This window comes from Diadema antillarum, unplaced genomic scaffold (genome assembly GCF_040938485.1).
Source record: "Diadema antillarum isolate AM-2024a unplaced genomic scaffold, OU_Dant_1.0 scf00000211, whole genome shotgun sequence".
Taxonomy (NCBI): Eukaryota; Metazoa; Echinodermata; class Echinoidea; order Diadematoida; family Diadematidae; genus Diadema; species Diadema antillarum.
In genome coordinates, this window is record NW_027271100.1 from 1,105,121 (window position 1) to 1,130,417 (window position 25,297).

The 25,297-nt window shown below is 36.8% G+C and overlaps 1 protein-coding gene across 1 annotated transcript in view; it reads left to right on the forward strand.

The window, feature by feature from the left end:
* The window catches only part of LOC139724357 (nicotinamide/nicotinic acid mononucleotide adenylyltransferase 1-like), a 51,629-nt gene that overhangs the window by 21,760 nt on the left and 4,572 nt on the right, over positions 1–25,297 (forward strand). Inside the window, exons 4-6 of the mRNA XM_071635508.1 lie at positions 9,673–9,817; positions 20,328–20,396; positions 24,660–24,787. Of these exons, the coding sequence (XP_071491609.1) occupies positions 9,673–9,817; positions 20,328–20,396; positions 24,660–24,787 (342 nt within the window). The remainder of the gene's footprint in view (positions 1–9,672; positions 9,818–20,327; positions 20,397–24,659; positions 24,788–25,297) is intronic.

The following is a 25,297-nucleotide window of genomic DNA, read 5'->3' on the forward strand; positions in this document are numbered from 1 at the left end:
ATAGCACGTTCAAGAAAGATGTCACACGCAGGGACCCATAGGGCCTACTATTGTGCCCAGTCACTTGTAGGAGTAACTGAGAACAGTTGATTCATTCTCTGGAGACTTGATCCAGTTTCCATTTAGAGTGTTTGTTCAGACCCTATACACATGTCAATACCACGCTGTATAATCCTTCAGTGAAACAATGTGTCAAGTATTCAAGTTTGCAAGACTTTAAATCAGAGTCTATTTGATATAGATTCTAGCGGTTAATGTAGATGTTGTGCGGTGAAAGAAACATCAATGTGAGATGAAAGTTGTCAGTATTCTTCAATGAGTCCTAACCAAATACTGTAAAACGAGGAATGTTCACATGCATTTTAATTTCACAAATTTCGCCAGAGCCAAGATTCGTGAAATTGAAATGCATGTGAAAGTTCTTGTCTACACTTTACGCATTGAATGTTAGAGGCAACATGCAAAAATTTCATGCCACAAAGAATGCTGTTGGCTCCAATTTGCGAAAATTTCATGCTGCGAAAATATTGTGTTTTACAGTACTTTTTTGATGCAGGAATCTACCTGTTTACCTCTTCCATTTCACTGACTCCTTGTTTCTCCAGTCTGTGAAATATTTGAGAATTCTTGTTAGTGTGAATGGAGCATCCAGCAGTGAATTCTTGGGGATCAGGGACGGGTAAAAAAAAAAGCCTGCGGATCTTTCGTCACTCGTTTGCATGCGAGGATTCTATTCATTTCCGGACAAACAACGGTATCGTCCCATCGGGGAGAGGGAGGGGGAACCCTTGCATTTTGATTGGCAAGCAGGAATCAACGAATGATAATCATATCCTAAAAAGATGGGATTGGGAGAGTGTATCACATGTTACGGTAGTGTGTGCCCCGCCCACATTCCATGCAAGCTTGATAAGATGAGATTACATGGTGGTCACACAAGGCATGGGTAGATGTAGTATATGTATACATCAGAGGTAGATGTGGAAGAAGTGATATAGCACCGGTTCAGCCTCTGATTCTATGAGTGTTCTCAAGGGATGGATTGTCTTTAGAGGGGTGCATCATCACATCTTATGTTTAACAGTGACATTCATCATTTACATTGTCAGTCATCTTTCAGTTATAAAGAGTGTAAATTGATATTTTTGTGTTTCATATTGTTGTGTGTGTTGATATCAAAATCTGTTCATATTCAAATTCAGAGCATACCACTGTCCATGTAATCCATCCAAGATGTATGTCCCACTAATGTTTTGTAAATATGAAACAAAGAATAAATCCCTCCATATCTTTCTCAAAGTACAATTCAATGTCATTTTCAAGTTTGCTTTGTATTGAAGAAAAGAGTACAATGAAGCAAAAATAATGGTGGAAGTTTCATCAAAATCAGACATCAAAATCAGATTAACAATAGAAAGCCTTGATAGACAGTCACAAAACATTTTGTGGAACAGTGATCTAAGTTATACCCAAGTATTCAAATTTAGATGAGATAATGTCATTTCTTCTTTTTGATCTGCATACAAAGCTCTTTTAAATTAGCATGTTTCAGTTTAATCAAAGAGAAAAAAAAAACTCCTCTTTTAATTGCAGTTATTATTGTGGTGTCATCACTTAGCAATGGTGTTTTGTGGAAGGGAAAGTGTTGCAAACTTTGTAATTCACCAATCAGAAACATGATTTGTATCATTTTTTGTTCAGTTGTGAAGTGAGAATTTACACTTGTGACTCATTAATTGTGAAGCAACTCTTACCTTCAGAAATGCTCTGCTATAGATGTTTAAGATAAGTATTCAAGATTTGTGAGCGTTACACTGAAAAATTCCAAATGAAGTGGCAAAAAGATGCTTGCAGAAAAGGAGGGTGCAAGGGATTCGGGATTTAACTTCTTTATATGATGTAACAAGAGGAATTTCTGCACTGTCTTCTTGATGTCTTGACAATTTACATGATAAAAAAAGAAACAAAACATTGAAGAGCACAAATGGTCTGGCAGAAGGAGATTAAGGAGCAGGTGGAAGGAATGTGCTGTGATTACTTAAAAGGTTTCTGAATCAACCGTCATCTCAAATTTGCTAGCAGTGTGTTTAGAGAGGAGATGCAGGGGTATAGAGCTTTTATGTCTTTATCCCTTTTAATGCATGCAAGTAATTAGTGACCTTCTGTCGCTCTCTCCTCTCAGCCTCACGCTATTGCTGTCTCACCCACCCTATTTCTTTGTTTTCATGCCTTAAATCTCTTTGCAGTGTGCTGTAGGATTTACTGTCCATAAAGTTTTTTTTTTTTCCAGAGCTTAAAATGATATATAATGATGACATCCGACAGTGAGCATGTTGTATCCTGTTTCCATTTGGCTTTGTTGCAAACATCCGCCACCTTCCATCCAGCGGCTGTGCAATGAGAGAGAAAAAAAAAAAGCCCACACAATTCCATTCACTAAAAGCGACCTCCCGGCATCCGCCGACTGTAATCATTATGCAGCCCCACCGACGGAGAGATTCCTGCGCCACTATAAGCCCATCCTGGCTCGCTAGGATGTCGACAGACACACTTGATTCGTCTAATTTGCAAAGCGGCCCATCCCGGCTCTACCTGTTCAATCAGGGATGTAGCCCCACAACAAGGAGTCATTTTGATCTCTTCCCACTACACAGATGACTGTCTCATCAATGGTCTGAATTATGTGATTTTTTTTTTCAAAGACCAAAGATATTGTACCCTGCATTTTGAAACTGATAGATATGTGTCGTACATGTATTTCTGAATTGAAAAGAAATTCATGTATTATAAGCATGTCATGATTTCAGTGGGGGTTGAATTTGAATATGTGTAAATTAAATATATTAACAACAACCCCCAGCACTGGTTTGATGAGTTTAAAGTTCTTTTGAAGGACTTGGATGCCACAAACAATGCATAGCAACATACAGCTTGATATTTAAGAGATTTTGCTAGTTTTATGGCAGGAGCTACATGACATTATGAGGCAATTACTGAAATAATCCACTTAAGAGTGAAGTAGAATTCATATTTACAAGCTGGGTGGGTCAGGGAGAATAAAGAATCAACAGCACTGTGACAAATTTAGTTTTTGCAAGCAGAAGTGAGTCCATTTTGATGCTAAATCAAATATTTTTGGCTATGAGGCAGTAAAATAACAGAGCAGGAAAGACACACTTTTCAAATCGGCTTTTTTTTTCTTTTGCTTTTCAGCATATTGATTTTGAAATAGTCATGGGACCGTGCAATTGTTATCCATAGTGTGTGCTTCCTCTGTACAATACATGTGTAGTAATATGTACTGATGTATCATATAATCATTCCTGCGCTCACCTGCCAGCCAGCCTCAAGTTACAGTCCTGTTTGGGAAATAAACACCAATACACTCTTACAGAATTAACACAGAGATATACTCTCAAATCTTAACTTTCACATGTTTGCTACAATAATCACTGGAAATAAATGTTTGTTGATCAATATATGTTATGATAACATGCAATAAGAGACAGTGTAATATACAACCAATAACACAGGAACAAAATTGATTACGTGAAGGCATTCGTAATGTAATTTTCGTGCAGCCATTCAGTTAAGCGTGATTGTGTCCTGACGATGATGATTTCATTAAGCTCCAGACAACTCCATCAGTGAAGTGAGGAGCTCAGCTGGTCTCATTACCAATGACAGGGTGACTCTTACTGGTCAGCCATGATCAGCCAAATGATGACCCATAACCTTCCTCTTACCCCCACTCCCCCCCCCCCCCCCCCCCCCCCATTGCTGTGTCTTTAGTCTTGCCAAAACTTCATGTCTTTTCAACCCAGGAAGAAGAATATTGATGTAGTTAATATTAATATAGACACATGCACACACACCCATGCACACAAAGACAGAAACCCACATAAAGTAAGTGTATAATATAAAGCAATCTAACTGAATTTCTCTTTTCTTTCCCTACCCTGAACACGAACAACAATAACAGAAATAGAAAGTCCATGTACATAGATGTGCTAGATCCTCTGGAGCTTAAACTTTAATTTGTTTACAGTTAGCTTGCAAGCCAGGTAGATACCTTATTCAATTCACAATTAATAGTATCACACAAATTCTCAATATCTCTCCCAGTTTGTGACAAAAACAAATTTGTGTCATCAGCATAAATAATTGCTTGTTTATACTTTCTAACAAAATGCAAATCATTAACATATAATGTTTAAACAACAGCGGGCCCAAAACAGAACCATATGGGAACTCTGATATTAACAACCTAAGTACTGAATGATTTATCATTCATTGTCGCAAATTGTGTTCTGTTCTGAAGATAACTTACAAACCAATCTAAAATAATACCTAATTTTCCATAATGTTTCATTTTTCAAGTAACTGTGTGATGATCAACACAATCAAATGAAAATGAATAAATCTAAAAATAAACCAATTGTACTTATTTTCCTTTCAAAAGTCTGTGAAATCAAGTAGTGCCATGTATGGTGAAAAAAAAACACACCTTTAAATCCATATTGTATGGGATATGTAACACATTATGTTTCATTAAAAAGCTCAAATGACTAAATCCATTTCTCAAATATTTTAGAAAATATTGACAACAAAGATATTTGATGATAATTTTTCAGTAACTTCTGGTTACCTTGTATATAAACTGAAATAGTTTTAGCAATTTTCAAACCACTAGGAAACATACCAGTTTGTACTGACAAAATTATAAATATTACACAAACGGATATATAGAAAAAGATATTGGATTCTTTTAATAACCTTTGTGTTTCATTCAACATATCCAGAAATTTTAGAGGCATCCAACTTTTGAACAATATCCAAAATTTAACAAAATTGTATTGGTTTCATAAACATAGTGCAGGGACTTTCTTTGGAGAAAGACAAGGAGAAAAGTGAGTATGTGTATCAGGAATAAACTCTACAAATTCAGAGGCAATACTGCTGAAATATTCATAATATTCATTATTTAGTTCCTGGTAAGTAGATATACAACTTCTGTCCTATCTGATATACTGACATCCCACTTTATTTCTAACTGAACATAGCATATAAATGACTTTCCAAGTAAAAGTGTATTAGGTCAATTCCATTGTGACTTATGGGACAAAGTGACAATTTTCAGCAATTTCAAACCAGTATTTTGAGAAAATAGTTGCATCAAATGCATTTTTCTCAGTTCATGGTTAGATCCATCATATCACAGTTTATGAAAACACCATACTTAGTTTGAAAAGTATCATTGCATTACGTACAGCAACGAAAAATTGCTGTCGTGACTTTTGGGACATCTGAGGACCACTGTTTTTCACATGGGAAAGTAAGTTCTGAAATATTCTTACACACAGAGTCTCTGGAAAGATATTTTCTTTCCTGAATGTAGCAAAGGGTTGGTGCTTACCCTGAGCCAAGTGGTATGAATATCTACTCATTGGTACAGTAGCAGGATAGGGAAAACCAGTGTGACTGATGGGACACAAAAACGTGACTTATGGGACACTATCAACTACCACATTTTGAGATTGACAGAATAATATTTTCTCATGCCAGAACAAGTTCTAGAACATCATAAAACCAATCTATGACCAAAGAACATTCAGAAAATAAGCCATCTGAGAATTACACAAGCTGTATTATGGTCATAATAGTGTATCAGAAATGATACATAAATTCTGCAAAAATTGGCAATTTTCATGAAAAATGAAGGTTTTTCGGACATAACTCCACTCCACGTTCACCGATGTTCACAAATGAGGTATCAAAATATCCGTTGTGAAAGGCTGCTTTGAGTAAACAATACCAGATCATCTAACTAAGCTTCATTACTCATCTATATTCAATAGTTTGATTTTCATAAAATGCAACCTTTCGGTGGAATTGACCATTAATGACTTTCCAATATGCTTTGATGTTATTATGAGCATTGTTGAATAATCAGTTATAACAATGCATTTTTACTTCTTCGTATTTCAGAGTTAACATAATTTTTAATATCCGGTCTCCGGTAATCAGTTCTTGGGTGATCAATAGGATTCTTAACATATTTATGATACAAAACAATTTTCTTTATACACAATCCTGTTAAATCTGTGGTAAACCAAGGATTTTGATTCCATTTAAAGTTATTTTTCCCCTGTAAGTGGAAAACATGCATTGTAGACATCTCACAAAACATTCATAAAGCGATCAAATCCATCATCAACATTGTTGTAATTTAATAATAAATCCCAGTTGATGCCATCAAGTACTTCACAGAATTTAGGCTCAAAATATTCTCTTTCTCTCTCTCTCTTTTTTTTTTTTTTTTTGGGGGGGGGGGGCTTTTCAACATATTGATTATTTACAAACTAATCGTGGGACCTTGTGATCTATAAAGTACATTTTATGTGGTTCCTCTGTACAGTAGTAATTTCAATGACTATCTGACTCTGCATCATGTACTGTAAAACACAATATTTTCACGGCATTAAATTTTCGGGAGTGTATATGTGTATAGTGTAGACAAGAACTTTCATGTGCATTTTGATTTTGCGAATCTTGGCATTCGCGAAATTAAAATGCATTCAAACATTCCTCATTTTACAGTAATCATTCTAGTATCTATCTGCTAGCCAGCCTGATGCTAAGTTTCTGCTTGGGAAAATAAACACATTAAATACACTCTTGCAACATTATATTAAAAAATATTCATAAATCTTGACCTTTCGCACACTTGCTACAAAAATCACCTAAAATGAATGTTATGTTTAGCAATATATGATATGATAACCTCAATAAGAGACTGTAATATACGACCCAATATCACAGGAACAAAGTTGATTACGTGAAAGTATTCATAATGTAATTTTCCTGCAGCAATTCAATTAAGCGTGATCGTGTCCCGACGATGATAATGATTTTATTAAGCTCCAGACAACTCCATCAGTGAATTGAGGAGCTCAGCTGGTCTCATTGCCATAGACAGGGTGACTCTTATTGGTCAGCCATGATGATCGGTCAGATGATGACCCATAACCTTCCTAATTGTACCCCCCCCCCCTTGCTGTGTCTTTAATCTCCAGAGGATTAAGCACATCTATTTGCATTGACTTTCTATTTCTGTCATTGTTGTGTTCAGGGTAGGAAGAGGAAAGAAAAATTCAGATAGATTTCTTTACACTTTTTGTGTGAGTTTGTGTGTTTGTGTGTGTGTCTGTGTGTGTGTCTATATTTTTGTATACCAGCAAATTTAGAGATATGTATGCACTTTATAATAGATGTATGCACATCTATACTTCATGTACATATAGGATAGGCATACAGATATGGTCTCCTTTTCTGAGTATTGTTGATTGCCCTGAAGGATTTCAACTCCATACTTTAACCTGTGGAGCTTGCTCCAATGGTCATAGCATGCACGGAGTTGAGATCTTGATTTCAATTGTTTCATTCATGCCAGCGATGTTAACCAATCACAATTGAGGATTCATTGAATGAGGTGCATATTATATGCATCATATATATATATATATATATATATATATATATATATGATTTGTTTGTATGTGAAGTATGTATACAACCTATGTACGTGTGAGAATGCATGTTTGTGTGTGTGTGTGTGTGTGCGTATGTAGCAGTAGAAGAAATAAACAAATATAACATATTGTGACTCTGTGACCTGAAGGGGCCAGTACAGAGGAAATTGTGTAAAGTGCGTATCAGATTAGACATATTCCGCTGAAGTGATATCCTCAAGTCTTATCACATATGGATAGGAGAATCACATGAGAACTAGAGCACTGCAAATGCGCCACTGATTTGTTGATATACTTTTGTATACTTTTGCTGTTCGCGTGTGTGTGTGTGTTTATGTGTGTGTGTATGTGTGGATGTAGGTGTGTGTATGTTTGGGCATGCATTCATGTATTCAATGAACTTTGGAAGTCTAGTATACCTACATGTACCGACAAGGCATAAAAATACATGTGAGTTTGTTGAATATATATATGTGTGTGTGTGTGTGTATGTATGTGTGTGTGTGTGTCCGTGTCCGTGAGTTTGCTTGTTATGATTCAGAAATGTATGTGACTGAGAATTTACAGGGTAAAAATATAACTCACAACTATCCATCAAGATGTTATTCCATGAATATTACATTGACATCTCTTACAACTTAAGGACTTGGTTTCCCCCATGGATGCACTCGCAGTGAATCATATAGGATAACAACAGATTTTGAGAGGGATAATTTTGCTCCGAGATGTGCTCATGCGGTTGGGAAATCTGATATAGCATTTAACGAGCTGTCCTGTGATGTCAAGGAGATGCAATCATGAATGAAATATGAATCACTCTTGCCTTGCCTCTAGTCCTGGCAGATTGAGCATATGAGAAGGAGAAGAAAAATATTATGTGCTGAGGTACAGTCGCAGAAGTACAGTACAAATTTATCACGCAAGTGCGAAGTGAAAGCCGTGTAATCCTTGTGCCTATGCTTGGCTTCGGGGGCAATTGTTATCGGTGTAGACTTGACCTTTATTTATCGCTCTCCCGGCATGTTTTCACTTCCCAATCAACCTTGAGTGCCGTAGATGGTCTGGCCGAGAGTGATCGCAGAATGATTTCCAATCCGCACCTGTTTGTTTTAGCTTGTGCTCGTGCATTCATAGATTAAGTCTTGGCCCATATGAAAATAAACATCTGGTAAAGGGGCTCTGCACACAGTTTAAGGGACAAATTTAGATGGATTCATTTTGAAAGTCGGTTAATGACCTAAAGAATTAGTACTGTTTTCATGAAAGCTCTCAGTTTGCAATTATACAATTTTGTGCACTATATGTGACCGTGCACCTCAAAACGAACATAAAGTCGCACACACTGATTTTGCGTGAGGACTGAAAATAAGTGAAATGGGTCAACCTAGCCGAACTTGACTTTTTCATATTTTCTGAAAGAGCGGGTCTTCTTTTACATTATGCTAAAATTTGGTATCATAAAACGGGCAGGAAAGTGTGTTTTTTTAGCAGTTTATCTCGAACATTTTTGGTAGAATAGTGTGATTAGGTGTGTCTTTAGAATCCCTTTTTCATTTCTGAAAAACCTTGTTCACACTCTTCACTTTCAACTCTAATAACTTTTGAAAAGATAGTGCTACTGCTTTGAAAGTAGGTATTAATTATGGACAGAATGTGTTGATGAAGCATGCTTAATTTCAGTTTAATCTGATAATCCCTTCATTGTTGTTACTCTGGTGGTTTACTTCCTGTTTTTTGTACCATTCATCGCACAGCCAGCACGGTTTGGTAAAGATTAAGCGCTTGAATAGACCCTGTACTTCAGAGCCTCTTTTCTCACTTCATGTCTGGCGACTTTTTGTTTGTTTTGAGGTGCAGAGTCACATATACAAACGTTAGATGAAGAAATAGTCAAATTCAGACGCAAACAAGCTGAATATTTACTGAAGATGCAATTATTGTGCTTAAAGTCAAATGCAGTTTGGTACAGTTTATGTAGCCTGCAATGATTAACATACTGTTTGACCATATGTGATATCTTGACTAAAGAACTGAAAGGTTGCAACAAATTTCGGTACGTTAGTAAGGCTGCCATGTTATAAGATGCTTACTGGAGTTACTGAGTTGATGCAACTCCCACCTCTCACTATATCTTCTGCAGGTCCTTACCCACCATGATGATGAACTTAATAGCAACAAAGTCAACAACAACCCAGAGTTGCCCCTCCCACCAACCTGCATGGCGACGCGCCGGGCACCGAAAAGGCGGCGAAATTCCAGGAAGAATGAAACGGCGGTTTCAAATGGTATGACTTCTGGAAGAATTCAATGCGGTTTGACATACGAGGGTGATATGAATTTGTGAGAGCAGACTGATGCGCATTAATGCACACATCTCATATTGCATGATTTTTGTGTATGAGAATGGCTGCAGTTTGAGATTCTGGTTTAGAATATTGCAATTTCAAGTTCAATTTTTGATGCACTTTCAGACAGTCATCACGAATATGAGATTTATGATATTTTTAGGAGTGTGCAGACTATTATTGTATCCTGTCATGTTGGTCTGGACAAAGATTTTGTGAATAAGATTAAGTGCACAAAAATATATGATGCATCTTTGATTCATTTTTATTCTACTGAGGAAGAAAATGATCTAGGGTACCAAGTGGAACGTGATGATTAATTTGTCATGCTACTCAGATTCTGAAAACTTGATTTGCAATAGACATCAATATTTTTTGCTTCAACAAATAGAGGCACGACAATCCTAAACAGTATATTTTTTACCTATGTGTGAATATCCTTTCGTTTTCTTTTTTTCTGTGTGTGTATGGAGGTAATGACTTTTTTTCAAAAGAGTCATCTTTTCCATTCACTAATTTGAATCATCTATCTCATTTGAACCTCATTTCACTCCCAGCATATGAGTATGTGCAGGGTAATATTACCCTCCCCATCCCCCTCCCAGGGAGGAAGTATGTCATCTGCTCTTTCATTTCGCAAGAAAATGAAAATATATGGAATTCTCTTTATATTTTCTTTATGTACAACTAGTTCCACTAACTGAACTATTGTAGCCTTTTTTATCCAGCATTGGCAGCACCAAACTTCAAAGTTCATAACTTTTGAATGGATTGTCTGATTTTTCTTGACTTCACTGATGCATTCTAATAATATTGAAGCATTCTCTGAAATCACATATATTTGAGGAAGAATTCCCCTTTAATATGTATATGTTAAAACATTAGCATAATAGGTTAATGTGACATCATAACAGGAGCCATGGCGACGCAAATAACTGCTCAGTTGATAGCTTTGACTCATATCAGCCTGACACAGTTAAATGCCCTCTGAACACAAGGCTATACAATCAATGCAATGAACCGTCTCACCACTAAAGAATGTAGAAATCCTTTCAGAGTTACTCTTCCGTCAGAGGCAGATAAGCCTCTTTTGTTGGCACGATGGAGGAAGCTGCTATGTTGGTAGCTTGACCAATGGTCAGGAAGTGACCATCAGAAACAGTATCCTCTTCCAAATGCTGCTTTTTAACAGTAGGACATGTGAATAGCCTTTGAAGCAATGTGCTCTCAGCTTCATTTCTCACTGACCGATATATAATTCTTCTCTAAGTTTATAATCTGTACCAGATACTCCTCCATCATTTTCTCTTCAGCTGGACATGATATCTGTCAAATATTGCAAAATCTTGAAATCTATTACCAGTGTTTGTTGTTTTTGTTGTGCTTAAAATATGCAGTTATGGTACAATGTTAACATTTTTGTGCTGCAGATCAGGAGGTACAGTATAGTGTATGGATATGTGTAAATGGACTCAAAAGTCTGACTTGTGATGTGTGGCTTCAAGTGTTTCAATCTTTCTAGAACTAAAATGTTTACAAACTTCTAGTTGGGCACCACATCACCATGATATCATGTGATTATTATCTCATTAGATGTCATCTGTAGCAAAAGATGTATGTTACTAGCACTTCCATTGGAGCAGACTGTCTCAAAAAAGCAGAGAATGCACTTTTTGATACTGTATTCACCATATGTTTTGTGAGGTTTTTATTTTCTATTTCTGTGATTTTTCTCAAGTCAGTTGCTATTCATGAATTTTACAACATATGAAATTATCAACTTTAATCTCAACATGAATGCAACGTGCAAGTGTACAATTTTTCTCTCATTACTGTACTCCTGGATCACAAATTCAACTTCTTTTGAAATTGTCATGGAGTCTTAAGTGGTGAAAAATTTCACGTGCTGAATAATTGGCGGATACACTTGCCTGCTCATCATCTAAACATAATAGAAGAGTTCTGTGAAGTATAAATTCAGTTTATTATTGTCACTGTAACTAATATTTCACGTTCCCCCCTCCCCCCGCACAATGCTGTATCAGATGCTGCGGTATGCCAGATGAATAGAAGTATTAACCGGTGAAGTACTGTTTGTACTCAACTAGATCACATGCTATCATCCCTGTACTGTGCAGTGGTATGCGTTGTGTATGCTGAGGGAGATAAAATATTGATTCCCAGAGGAATTGGGGGGGGGGGGGGATGGGGGAGTGGGGGATTTGCAGTTGCCTTGCGTCTTGCTTCATGCAGACGCCTAAAGTACCCAGAGAGATCGCTCTTCAAGATGAATCGATGGGAGGGGGAGACTGGGTGTCTGGGGTCATCCGGCCGTCTTTCAGGGATGCTTTCTGGATGCAGGAAATGTCCCGATGGAGAATAAATTAATTGTGTAATCTAAATTGATTTTTTTCCCCAGTTTTTACTAGGTCTTTGATGGAGGCACAAACTGTGCCTGTGAATGTCCACCATTGTTTATGGTACAATAAGATATAATGAAGACATGACAAATTGGGCCCATGTTGATGGATGGAGATGCTACTTGTAGATACTGCTGTCTAAGGATGAAGTTTTTGTCAAAATGACTGCTGCTGATTTGTCACTAAATCTTGAAACCATGATAACTTTTCTTATGTTTTTTCCTAAATGTGTTTTTCCCATGGCAATGGAAGCTTGAAGTAATGTAGTTTGATATCAACTAGCCACTTTGTACATATAAACTGGATATTGAAGATACCACTACATATTCATTAAAGGCAAACATACCCATGGTTATTTTGCCATTATTCATTACACTAGTTGAGTAACGCAGAATGCAAACACTATTGAGAGGTAACTATGTAGATAGAACTTGCACTCCAAAAAGTAGTCAGTCAAGAGTCATTGCAGAAAAAAATATCCCCCCCCAAAAAAAAAAAAAAAAAGAAAAAGAAAAAAGAGTACATATATGAATATTGTCCCATTCAATGTCTGTAAAGGGATAAAGCACTAAGGCACAGATAGTTTGCATGTATTCTTTGCTACAATTGTAGGATTTGGTTGGAGTTGAGGGTGGGAATTGACTCTAGGAAGATAGCAAAAGAGAGAATTTAGAGAAAGAGAGAACTAGAACCAGATGCAAAGAGTGGCAGAGAGAAAGAAAAGAACCCTGTTTATGTTTTTCTCACCTGTATGCACTGAACACAGTTATCATCAAGACAGGTATGTCAAACACACACACACACACACACACACACACACACACACACACACACACACACACACTCACTCACACACATACTCAACTAATAATCCTTTAAACTTAATGTTGATAGGGTAAGAGGTAGCATAGGAAAGGTACAACTTTTTTCAATTTCATATTCTAAAACTGTTCTTACACAGTTGTAGATAGATCTTCTTGATATATTCAAATGATTTTTGTAAATATGGTCATTTCATCTCCAATAATTACATCATGCACTACTCCCATAGTGCTCAGCTCAAGAGAAGTGCATGTACCACTACCTCAACAAGATCCCCCACATAATGGGACAGAGCTCTTTACATCAGCTTGGATGAAAACCTCCGGTCGGTCGTGTGGGTTATCGTTTAAGCGAACGTGTCGGTGGAGTGCCAACCCCACCACACACAGAATCGACGTTGCTAAATTCCGGCCAGGTATTGGGAGCGCACGTCCACGCATGTTTTTTGGGGAAAGGCTTAATTTACTCAGCGCTCGGCAGTCGCAATGCCAGTGTGCAGTTCACTTCACGCCATTAGAAAGAAGGGTGTGCAATAGGTCAATTGCATTTTCATATTCAGCCATTGCCAGTAATTCAGAACACCTACTTGCTTGTGTCCTTCGTCAGTGGTCCATGGGGGAAACGGGATAAAAAGTGTACCACCGATTAAGATATATGTAATGGAAACTTCCAGAGTTTAGATAAAGGAGACGGGGAGAGGTGGAATTTGAGGACAAATTTGTTACGTGGAATAATTGGATATATGATACAGGAAGAATGGGAGGGAGGGATGCAACAGAGAGACAAAGAAAGATGGAACGTTAGATATGCGGATGAGGGAGCGTGGGTGTGAAGACATGATTATGACACAGATGATCGATGCAAAAATGTGGGGGGGGGAACTATTAGGGAGAATAAATAGAGGGAGAGGGAGAGGGAGGGAGGGAGAAAAGAGAATTGAAAAATGGAAGGGGGAGCAGACAAGGAGAAAAGGTATGGAGGAACAGATATTAGCAAAATATTACAAACTTGTAGATAGCACTGTAAGTTAATGTGATGTACAACAAGTAGGTTCACTTTACATAAAGATGCAATGTATGGTATTTACCCGTTAAGGACGGACTGATTGTGCTATCACATGCATTTCCCATAGACACCTGCCCGAGTATTCTCGGGACTCGTCTTCAACGGGTTAAACAGTAAAGAGAATGTCTACTCCAAATTGATGAAAATCCGAATTGAGAATGTTTAATGTAGCGTAAAGAAAGGGGGATATGAGAATGGATGAAAAATGATGTAACGACGAGGAGAAATTCACCCATGTGACATGGGTAATAATGAATATATTACTGTTCACTTTATCATGGGTGAAGAATATCACTGGTGAGGTGAGTGTCTAGTAGAGACACCGAAATTGAATTCCACGGATGACTGCCCATGTCATCTTCCATCATCCACTGGACTGTATCCTTTGGGTCAAGTCTCACTGGACATTGCTGCGTCCATAATTCTCCGAATCGGCAGAGCATGTCTGACTAGTATGTTGCCTCTTCGTGCTGTTGGCCCACCTTTTAGAATCCCTCCTAATCACACCCAATGATGCAACGGTCACGACACAGCATCCCTGCACGTCCCCCACCACCGTCATCATTAGTCCTAGCCAACCTTCTCTGTCTGTTGCCATGGAGATGAATAGATGAAGTAGCCATTTAACATAACAAATTTAAGACCACATCTTTCTAGCAATGCCAAAATTCAGAATTGTTCTCTTTTTATGAACAAAAAAGATAAACCACTGAATTGAATGTCCTGCTCTAATATGATTTGCAACTAGTGTGACACTTGCAACAGAAATCAGTAAACTTTCAAGGTGTGACAAAATTGCCATCATGATTGTGATCGATTCTTGAGACCTACAAGAGTAATTATAGTAAGTTTTTGTTATTTTTTTTTATGACAGCCTGAGTGGAATGAAAATGAATTATCATATGAATAAACAAAACAGAAACATTGTAGAGAAATTGAACTCTGATAGGTCAGTATCAATGAATACTATATTTACTAATAAATCATAACATTTGCATTTATCATGATAAAAACAAATGACCAATATTACTAAATTTAGAATGTAAACATTCTTCTTCTTTCCAGTGTGATTCAACCCGTGCATTGTACAATCATGTGGCAAGGATTCCTTAAGTGGCTGTCTGTACGTGACTGGACATAGATTGTCTCTATTGTGGATATCCACTGTACAGAGCAACCTAATTTCATCAGGGGGCCTTGCACTGACCCCTTGTGGTTGCAAGCTGGCACTGGGGCCAGACAAGGACGGATCCTCATCAGGGTGCTCTGGCCCCCAATCTCAGTCGGGGCACACAGTAGGCCTTGGCTAATGCCATGTGAGGAGCAGCTGTGTGTCCCCAAGTCCAGAAAATAAATTAATGCTCCACGATGGAGCAATCCACTTTCACATTCGAAATGGAAATCTCTGTCTTCTGCTGTGTAGACTCCTGAAAATGGCAGGTTTGAGATTATGTCATTCTAGAATGGCTACTCTGTCTCAACCGTGATGATCACTTGTCTTCTGTTACAGCAGTTATGATAACTTCTGGAATATATTGATAAATACATTCTAGTTCTTTTTTGTGCATTCCCTCTCAGATGATTACAATGATCATTAACATCCTCAGAAAAGACGTTGCAAGTTCCACTGCATCTAAGCCTCAACTGCCTGTTCAGCATTTAGGCTGTTGTAACATAAAAGAATTATTCCCATCCCTATAGTCCTACTACACTGGCTACCACTTACAGAATTAGTTATAAAGTCATTCTTATGACTTTGTAAAAATTCATAGGACATGCCCAAGTTACATAATGGGATCTCCCTGTGTCATTTAGGCTCTCTTCTGTCCTTACTGCAAGTCACATGATCAGAAAGAAATGAACAAAGTCACGTGGGATACTGCTACATTGAAACAGTTTCATCCTTCACTCCTCCTCCAACACCTCCAACAGCATCAAAAGATGATTGTCTCATTTAATATCATGCCTTTGTAGGATTGGATCCTCTCCTAGCAATGTGCAGCTCCCCACCCCATCATCTTTGTGTCTGTGTTTGGTATCTCGCTGGGATGTTGGTTTTGAAACAGTCGGTTTCTTTGGAGACGCCAAAGGCTAGTTGCCGCTCCCCAGTGACTTTCTTGGCGTGATGCATCGGTAATGACCAAGTGCTACGTGCTGATCTTCCATCCATCATCCCTCGAAATATATATTTCACGAGAGTATGAGAGAGAGAGATGGAGAGATGAAGAGCATTTGGAAGAGAAAGAGTTGATTGATGAGGGCTTGATTACCTGTTTCTTCAACTCGAGTGCCTGATTTGTGATGCACGGTTAGCCACTGATAACAAACCAGTTATGATTCTCTTGTTTGAGTTGCATCCTCATCTCAGTACAAGAAAACCCACAGCAGTACAAGCTATCACTTTTTTTTTTTGGGGGGGGGGGGGATGAAAAAAGTTTTTTTTAAAAAACCTCTTGTAAAACTTATAAATGCTTATCTACATGTACACTTGTATATCATGATGCTAATACCCTACAAAAGTTGTAATCAAAATATTTTCGAGCATCAATTTTCTAATTTCATTAGTTTGAAATTCTCCTGATTTCGTGTGACATTGTGTATGAGATCAACATTTAGGATAAGGATAGAATTTCCATAGTAGAAAACATGCAGCAAAGGTGATGACATGAGTACAAGGAATCACCAAGTGAAAGCATTCAGAACTAGCATTGTAGCATGATACTCATTCTTATTTATATCTTGAAAAGTAACGATTACTAGACCCTCACAACCGCAAAAATATCTGACAAGTAGCAACTTGGAAAGTATCTGTATGTGAAAAGTTTAGCTCATACAGTGTAATATTTTGACGAGATGGCTGCAACAGGGATCTTGCCAGCTCCTTGTTGGACGCAGTCCCCTCATCCATTACTGGAAGTGATGATGCATCGGCCATCAGTCAGTTGCATAATTGGTAATAATCCTAGAGATGGGTCGCCATGGGCGAAGCAATCATCGTTGAGATGCTTTACAGTCGGAGGTGTTGAAAATTTGCCCACCTATCTATGGGAGCAATTACAACTGCAATGCAAACATCAATTCATCGATCGTGTTCAGGAATGAATCAGATAGAATGGGGAGTTCTGAACTACTGTATCAAGCAGAAGGAATCATATTAAAGGACAAGTTCACCTTCATAAACATAAGGATTGAGAAAATGCAACAATATTAGTAGAACACATCAGTGAAAGTTTGAGGAAAATTGGACAATCGATGCAAAAGTTATGAATTTTTAAAATTTTTGTGTTGGAACCGCTGGATGAGGAGACTACTACAGCTTGTGAGTCATATGCGTACAACAGTATAAAGAAAATGTAAAAGAAAATTCAACATATTTTCACTTTTTTCGCATAATAAAAGAACACTTGACTTCCCTCTTTATAAAGGCAGGGGGAATAATATTACCCATACTATTTGTTGGTAACGAGTCAGGGGAATGTGTACTTTTTTCAAAAGATGGAATTTTGTGAAATTCTCTTTATATTTTCCTTATATTGTTGTACGCATGTGACATCTAAGTTATTCATACACTGCAGTAGTCTTCTCATTCAGCGGGTACTGCACAAAAACTTCAAAAATTCATAACTTTTGAACGGATTGTCTGATTTGCCTCAAACTTTCAATGATGTGTTCTACTAATATTGCTGCATTCTCTCAATCCTTATGTTTATGAAGGTGAACTTGTCCTTTAACCTTATCTAATCCCAGTGTTGAAATGCAAGCTGCAGGAACAATTTTACAGAATTTCATTTATATCCTTGTTTAAAATTTCTCCAAAAGAAACCCCCAAACAAACAAACAAATTGAAACAAGAAAAACAAGAAACACTTATCAAGTGTACTTCAAGTAACAGTGTATAACTCGGCTTCTGAAAGTTTGATGTATTTATGTAATACTGTTGAATTCCTGACATTTCCTGAATAGGAGACTGTTTTTACAATAGCTTTCTAAATTAGCAGGAAGCTAGTGGAGATAGTCAGAAATCACCTGCCCTATGTGGTTTAAGTGCCTCACTCAGCCAAGAAGAAAGGACATGGTTTTATTTAATACAGAAATGCAGTACGTGCTTCAGATTGCATATTACCACACTGACCCTCTCAACAGCTTCCATAAAATTCCATTTGAAGGCCTACAATTTTGTTGGAAAACATAATACATACCAAGGAACTCTCTTTGTAAATGTCAAGTACAGCTTTATTTTGAAGATACTATGTTTTGTTTGTTAGCTTAGAAACACATTCATTAGATATTTTTAAAAATTGATTTGTGGGGATGAAAATGTGAATTTGATCTCACTTTGTTTCGTTTCACTTCACTCTTTTGAGAATTCATTAAATTAAATGTTCATTGAATACTATTATATAACAGGCAGAATGTGCCTCTTAATATCAAGTACAGCTTTTGAAGATACTATGTTTTGTACATTAGCTCGCAAAAAGTCTAACAAACATTAGATATTTAAAAAAAAATGATTTGTCTGGATGAAAATGTAATTTGATCTCACTTTTTGTTTCACTTTATTCTTTTGAGAATTCATTACTTTTCATTGAATTCTATCATATAACAGTGCAGAATGCACATTCATCAAACTTCATTTATGCTCCAAATTTGAAACCAATTTCATGGAAAATCATATCACAGGTTAAGATGCATTATGTGTTTCTCATCAAACTTTAAATATCACAAAGGACTGCATTTTGCCCTACTCTGTGGCATTGATGTAGTTTATTCAAAATTGCAATACCTGTTCAGATATCATTAGTGTGGTGCACAATCCCATGTCCTGCAAGGCCCACTGCATTCGCCTTCCCTATCATGCCTGTGAGCCGAAAAAAGGAGTTCCCATTTTGAGCCCAGGATTCAATTAGTGCGGAAGGTCCTAATCTCATTTTTAGCTGACTACGTCTTCGTTGCCAGGAGCCGTGTTGGTTTCACGGCAATCTGAAGAGTGATTATGGGTCTTGATGCTTGAGATGATATCAGCTGACACCCAGATTGTGTTAGCCAACATTTTCCATCTTATTCCTCTTGTATTACACATTATGAATACCTACATCAGTTTGTTATGAATACAGCTTCTCACATTACTTACAAGGAAGATATGTGATCAAACTAAAATGATTTAAGATCATGATGATTTTGTCACCAAAGCTAGGTGTGACATGCACTTTAGGAAGCATCATCCATTTTGCTACCATTTGTATTTCATCACTGAATTTATAACCTCACATGCTATTAAGCCCTGTTTTGATGATGTGTGGGTGTTGGCGTTCTATGTACATATGGAATACTACCGGTATTCATCCTCTTTGGAGGAGCTTAAAGGGATAGTATAGTATTGGTGGAGATGAGGATTGGGCTTTTAACTTTTTTGCAAGATACCAAGAATCCACTAATGAAATAGTACAGAGCACACCTTTACAAAGAGAAATTCAAAGTTTATTTGATGAAAATCGGTTTTGGAATGGCGGAGATAGCTAAAAACAAAGTAAAACAAAGCAATCGTAATAATAGGTGGGTCCCACCTTTTATTAGGATTGCTCTGTTTTGGATATCTCAGCAATATTAAAACCAATTTTCATCAAATTATCAGTGAATTCCTCTTGGAATTACATGCTCTTTAATATTTCATAAGAGGTTTCTTCTTATCTTACCAAAAATTGTTAGAAATGTGAAGTTAGGTCTTAACCAAAACTATATGATCCCTTGAATGTATTCCAGGTTGAAAGAATAAAGAGGCTTCCACCATTGCAGTGACAAAAAAAAAGATGGCAAATAGAAAAAAAAAAACCTTGTACAATTTTACTATAAACTATATTCTATGTAGTTAAACAAACATTTCAGTCTGTATGAATGGTTCAAATCAGGATTGTTGAATATTGGCAAATTGTTCACATTTTATTTTTCTGATTCCCTTGATTTTAGCACAAGTGATTAACACAATATGCCTTATCAACATGTCTCATCTCCACTTTATAATTCAGTAAAAGAATATAACTGCATACATTGTATATTTCCTTTTTGCTCATATTTTAATGATGTCATATTCTTTAACAGTTTTTCAACTTATTTCATTTTTCCCCTCATAATTTTGACTTTTGAAGACTTTTTGGTGGCCCTGAGGAATGTATCCTCCTTGGCGTGTTTTGGGGCAGGAATGTTGCCAAATAATGGTATGTTTCTAACAAATCTACCCACATATTAAAGGAACAGATTCATGAAATGGTGTGTAGTTTCTTCATGAGCCATTCTTGACACTGAAGTATCAAATGTAATATTCAGAAATCTGTAGAAATAGCGTCAACAGGGACTGTATGCTGCAACACAAGATTAAATAGAAAATGTTGCAACATACAGAGTCTGCAACATACAGAGTAATACCTTGAGAAAATTGCCTGATTTAATTAATCTCCCCCCCCCCATTATTTTTTTTTTTTCAGATGAAATCAACATTTGTTATGCATTTCTGCATCTTTTTGGTTATTTGATTCCTGTTGTAAGAGTTGAGGGAATTTTAGTTTACGTAAGGAATGCTGTATTTCAAATTAATTGAAATGTTCAGGGAGAATTCGTCACTAAAAAAAAGCTAGTAATATTCATCAGGTTAATATTGTTGATGTCACAATGCAGTCTAACATCTGCTTCATTCCTAGTGTATTTTTTTTTTTTGTTTTTTGTGATGCTATGTAGTTTTGATTACAGTCATACCTGAATTATGTTGTGAATACAGCCAAAGTAGGCCTTTCAAGAAATGAATCAAGAATGGAATAAAAGGAACTAGACACCATGACATTGCAAGAAAGATCCTGTTCCTTTAATGTGTCCAGACTGCTTGCAAACCAATCAAGCCGAAGCATTGTTTGATCTATGCAGCCCACAACTGAAGCATGAAATTTTGTTCCCGTCGACAGATTGCTTTTATCCTTGATATTGTCTCCATATTTGTTTTCCTCATTTCCCCAGAGTTTCATTTATTCTGTCTTTTTTCCCAACTTTAATACTTTCTGAATTTTTTAGTCTGTGATTGCTTACAATTTTGTATGCCTACTTTATATTTATTTTTTGGTTGTTTGCCCAAAATTAATCAATGAACCTTTTGTACTCTCCTGAGTAACAATCCTATACTCTTCTCTGTCTGTTTTCAAAATGATTTGAGCAAATATTCTGCATTTTGTCTGCATGGGTGCAAATCTCACTATTTGCCACTGCGAAGATCAATGTTTTCTCTAAGTATGAACATTGCGTGACATTTAAGGTATCATCAGTTCAGGAGAAAAGTTATGAATAGTGATTGACCTCTTGGGCCTTGTGTTTTTTCTTGCACTCTTGTTTGGAAATACAATCACGTGTAGCAAAGATTTCTCATCTGTTTCATTTGCATAATGTTCATACTTGCATACTCAACCTCAGAGCAATTTTTTTTTTCCAATTTAACCATGCAACGTTGAAAGAGTGTATATTCTACAAGAATACCCTGAAATCCTGTCATGACCCTCATACCAACTGTGTATTTGTCATTTATGCTTGTCCGCACCTGAATCCTTTGATTTGTAGTTTCAGCTTGCTATCATACCCCTGCCTACACTCGGCCCTTTTATCAGTGTTCTGCCGTGAAGGCAGTTTGGCGTGTGATCGTTACTGTACCAATATGTTTTGCTGAAGTAGCTTCTGTTCATTATATAATCTTGTCTATACATGCTACCTTTGCTTTGCCTGAAAAACTGGAGATTCTAGTTTTTACTGCTTGAAGTTGGATTACGGAGCCAATACGCACACTATAACACTAATGTTGTCGGTATTTTCAGACTAGCAATGCAAGTTTTTATATTTTATATGTGTCTGATCTATGTCAATTTATCAGTGCTTGTGTTCGATAGAGATATGCAATGAATGATATGTGTTTAATAGCCTGGTAGACATCACGGAAGAATGTTTGAATGCGACATTTCAGTTTATTACAATACACCAATATTTGTAGCATCTTTGCAGCTTTTCAGAAGTACATGAAGTAGATTTAAAGACAAAGAGAACTAGCATACATGTACAACTGCATGTCAGCTATAAGATAGAATTGATGATCAATGCTGAAAATGTTTTGGGAGAAACCAATTCTTGATTAATTTGAAATGTGCCTTCACATTTAGTTCAGACCTTTGATATAAGGACAGTGCTGTCCCCAAGATGTTTCATCAACAAATGTAGATATTCCTTTGATTCTAATATGAAACTTCACTTGCTCACAGGCTGGCATTTCGAGGACTGTGTATATGCATCTGCTTGTAGCATTCATTGATCATGAAGTCACTTAATGTGTGTATGTGTATTTGTTTGTAGTAATATAGTCCAAAATCACATCAGCTGCTGTTTGTGCATACATGTAGTCCCAGTAATGCCATAATGCAAGATGATAAAAAGTACATCATAAATTTTCAGTATTTTAATCATGAGATAAAGTATTTTAACTGACATAGCAAGCATGAGTAGCAGCTATCATTTTTTAGACATCTCGGTAGGAGAGCCATCCAGTTACATATTAACATCAATATCCTTCCTTTACCTAGCAAGGTATTTGTTCTTCTTTTGCTGAGGATATATGGAGGGCAAAATAAAAAAATGAAAATCTTCTCTTTAAATATCTATTTTAACTTCTTTTTCAAAAAGGGACATATTTCTTCCAGTGGGACCTGTCAAAAAATTTCCCTAGAAGTCTAGAGCAATACCCTGTGGATAATAATTTTCATGACAAATTGCACACTTTACAAACATCAGATAAACTCCCTTTATATAAACCATCTACTTAGCATATCATAAACTGTAACTCTATACTTTTACAAGCCATAAATACAATGTGAGCCAAAAGGTGCAGGTACATTTAAGGATTGCTCCAACAGTAGAATTATACCATCATATTTTAGATTGGCACAGTCCTTGACAGTAGTAGTAGATGTTACTTTGGAGGTGGTCTCTTGAAACGGACGTCACAATAGCTTTCAAAACTTGATACAGTGTGTGACCTGAAGGATGACAGAACCAGTGAGCATAGGCAGCATGACCATGTTTGGCATTGAAGGATATGAAAAGGTGTCCTTTTGAAGTTTGTCTCTGGTCAAGGTATTTACACAATGGGGAAGTATCATGTCAATGCCTTCAGGAAATATCTGACAATGACCCCTTTCTCGGCATGACAGGGCTGTTTGAGGTTATGGTTAAAGTTTGTTGATCATTTGCACAAGTTGATACCATCGTCCTCTGCTGATAAAGATATACACATTGTATGATAGGGACAGCAATAACTACAACCACTACTATTTGTCTACAAAATGGTAGCTCAGAAGGATGAGATCATAAAGCAGAAACAACAAGAAGCTATATATACATTCAGTAGATTCTCGTGAAATTTTGGTCAGAACTGTCTGATCAGGTTATGATGACTTGATTCTGCAAGGCTGACTGCACATTTCCCTTCACTTTAAATACAAAGCTGCCAAAGCTGCCACTAAATCTTCCTTCAAATAGCAACTGACATCATATGAACTTAGCAGCTCATTACATTAAAGGACAAGTTCACCTTCATAGACATGTGGATTGAGTGAATGCAGCAATATTAATAGAACACATCAGCAAGAGTTTGAGGAAAAACGGACAATCCGCTTAAAAGTTATGAATTTTTAAACTTTCTGCTTAGTCACTACTGGACGTGAAGACTACTACAGCTTGTGATGTCACATGTGTACAATGATATAAAGAAAGTATAAGGAAAATTCAAGATATTTTCACTTTTCTCGCATAATAAAAGAACACTTGACTTCCCTCTTTCAGAAGGCAAGGGGAAATAATGTTACCCTTAACATACGCCAGTGACGAGTCGAGGAAATGTGCACTTTTTTCAAAAAGTAAAATTTTGTGAAATTCTCTTTATATTTTCCTTATATCGTTGTACGCATGTGACATCATACACTCTATTAGTCTGCTCATCCAGCAGTGACTGGGCAGATACTTTGAAAATTCATAACTTTTGAACGGATTGTCTGATTTTCCCCAAAGTTTCACTGATGTCTTTTACAAATATTGCTGCATTCACTCAGTCCACATGTATATGAAGGTGGACTTGTCCTTTAAGAGCAGGGGTATGTCATCATCATCTACATAAAATTGTTACATTTTTTTTTTGTCTCACGTCTAAAATAAAATGTGTAGATTTTTAAAACTGCAAATGTACAATGCCAAAAGAATGGAATCTTCTGATAGCGTTCTCTCTGTACATCAAATTATCATCCATACATTTGGTTTTGGATAGATATCTCAGAGATTCGTTTGAACCAGCACAAGGCTGCAAACATTCTGTAATAGGTGTGATACAAGGTAGGGGAATTTTTTCTTCCGAAGGACTGTTTGATTAACTCTCGGACTATTTTTCCTGCTGGTCGTATCTTCAGAAGCTGAAGTGGAGGATGCCTACGGAGCACCGCTACGACCCGTGAACAATCACGTCCAGGTCAAACTACTGTGTGGGGCTGACCTTCTGGAATCATTTGCTGTACCTGGATTGTGGAAAGATGAGGATGTGAGTATGAATTTTACACAGTTTAGGATTATGTTTGGACAATGCCACCTAAATCCACAACCCAGAGGCTGATACACTTTGAATACAGCATACTGGATGTATACTGTAAGCATCAAAACAAAACAAATGATTATCACGCATTATAAATGTACTAGTGTACTTTCAACTTACAACAATTTTAAATGACTGTATATCAGTTGTAGTCAAAATATTGTCACAAGGAATTTGTACATCAGCTAGGAGAGGAGAGAATGAAAGTTGAACAAAAATTAGAGGGAAAATATGCATTTTCATCATTTTTGTTTTATTGGACGTTGTATCTTTTAATATTTCATTCCTTTGAAAATATTTTGATTTAATATATCTTATCTTTCATTCATTCATTTCCATTCAGAGTGTGGATACGATAATCCGTTGAGTAAAAGACTGATTTTCAAAGAGGTCCACAATTCATACAGTATATTTCATAGCTCATATTTCTCATTATATCAAATACTGAAGTGCCAGTAC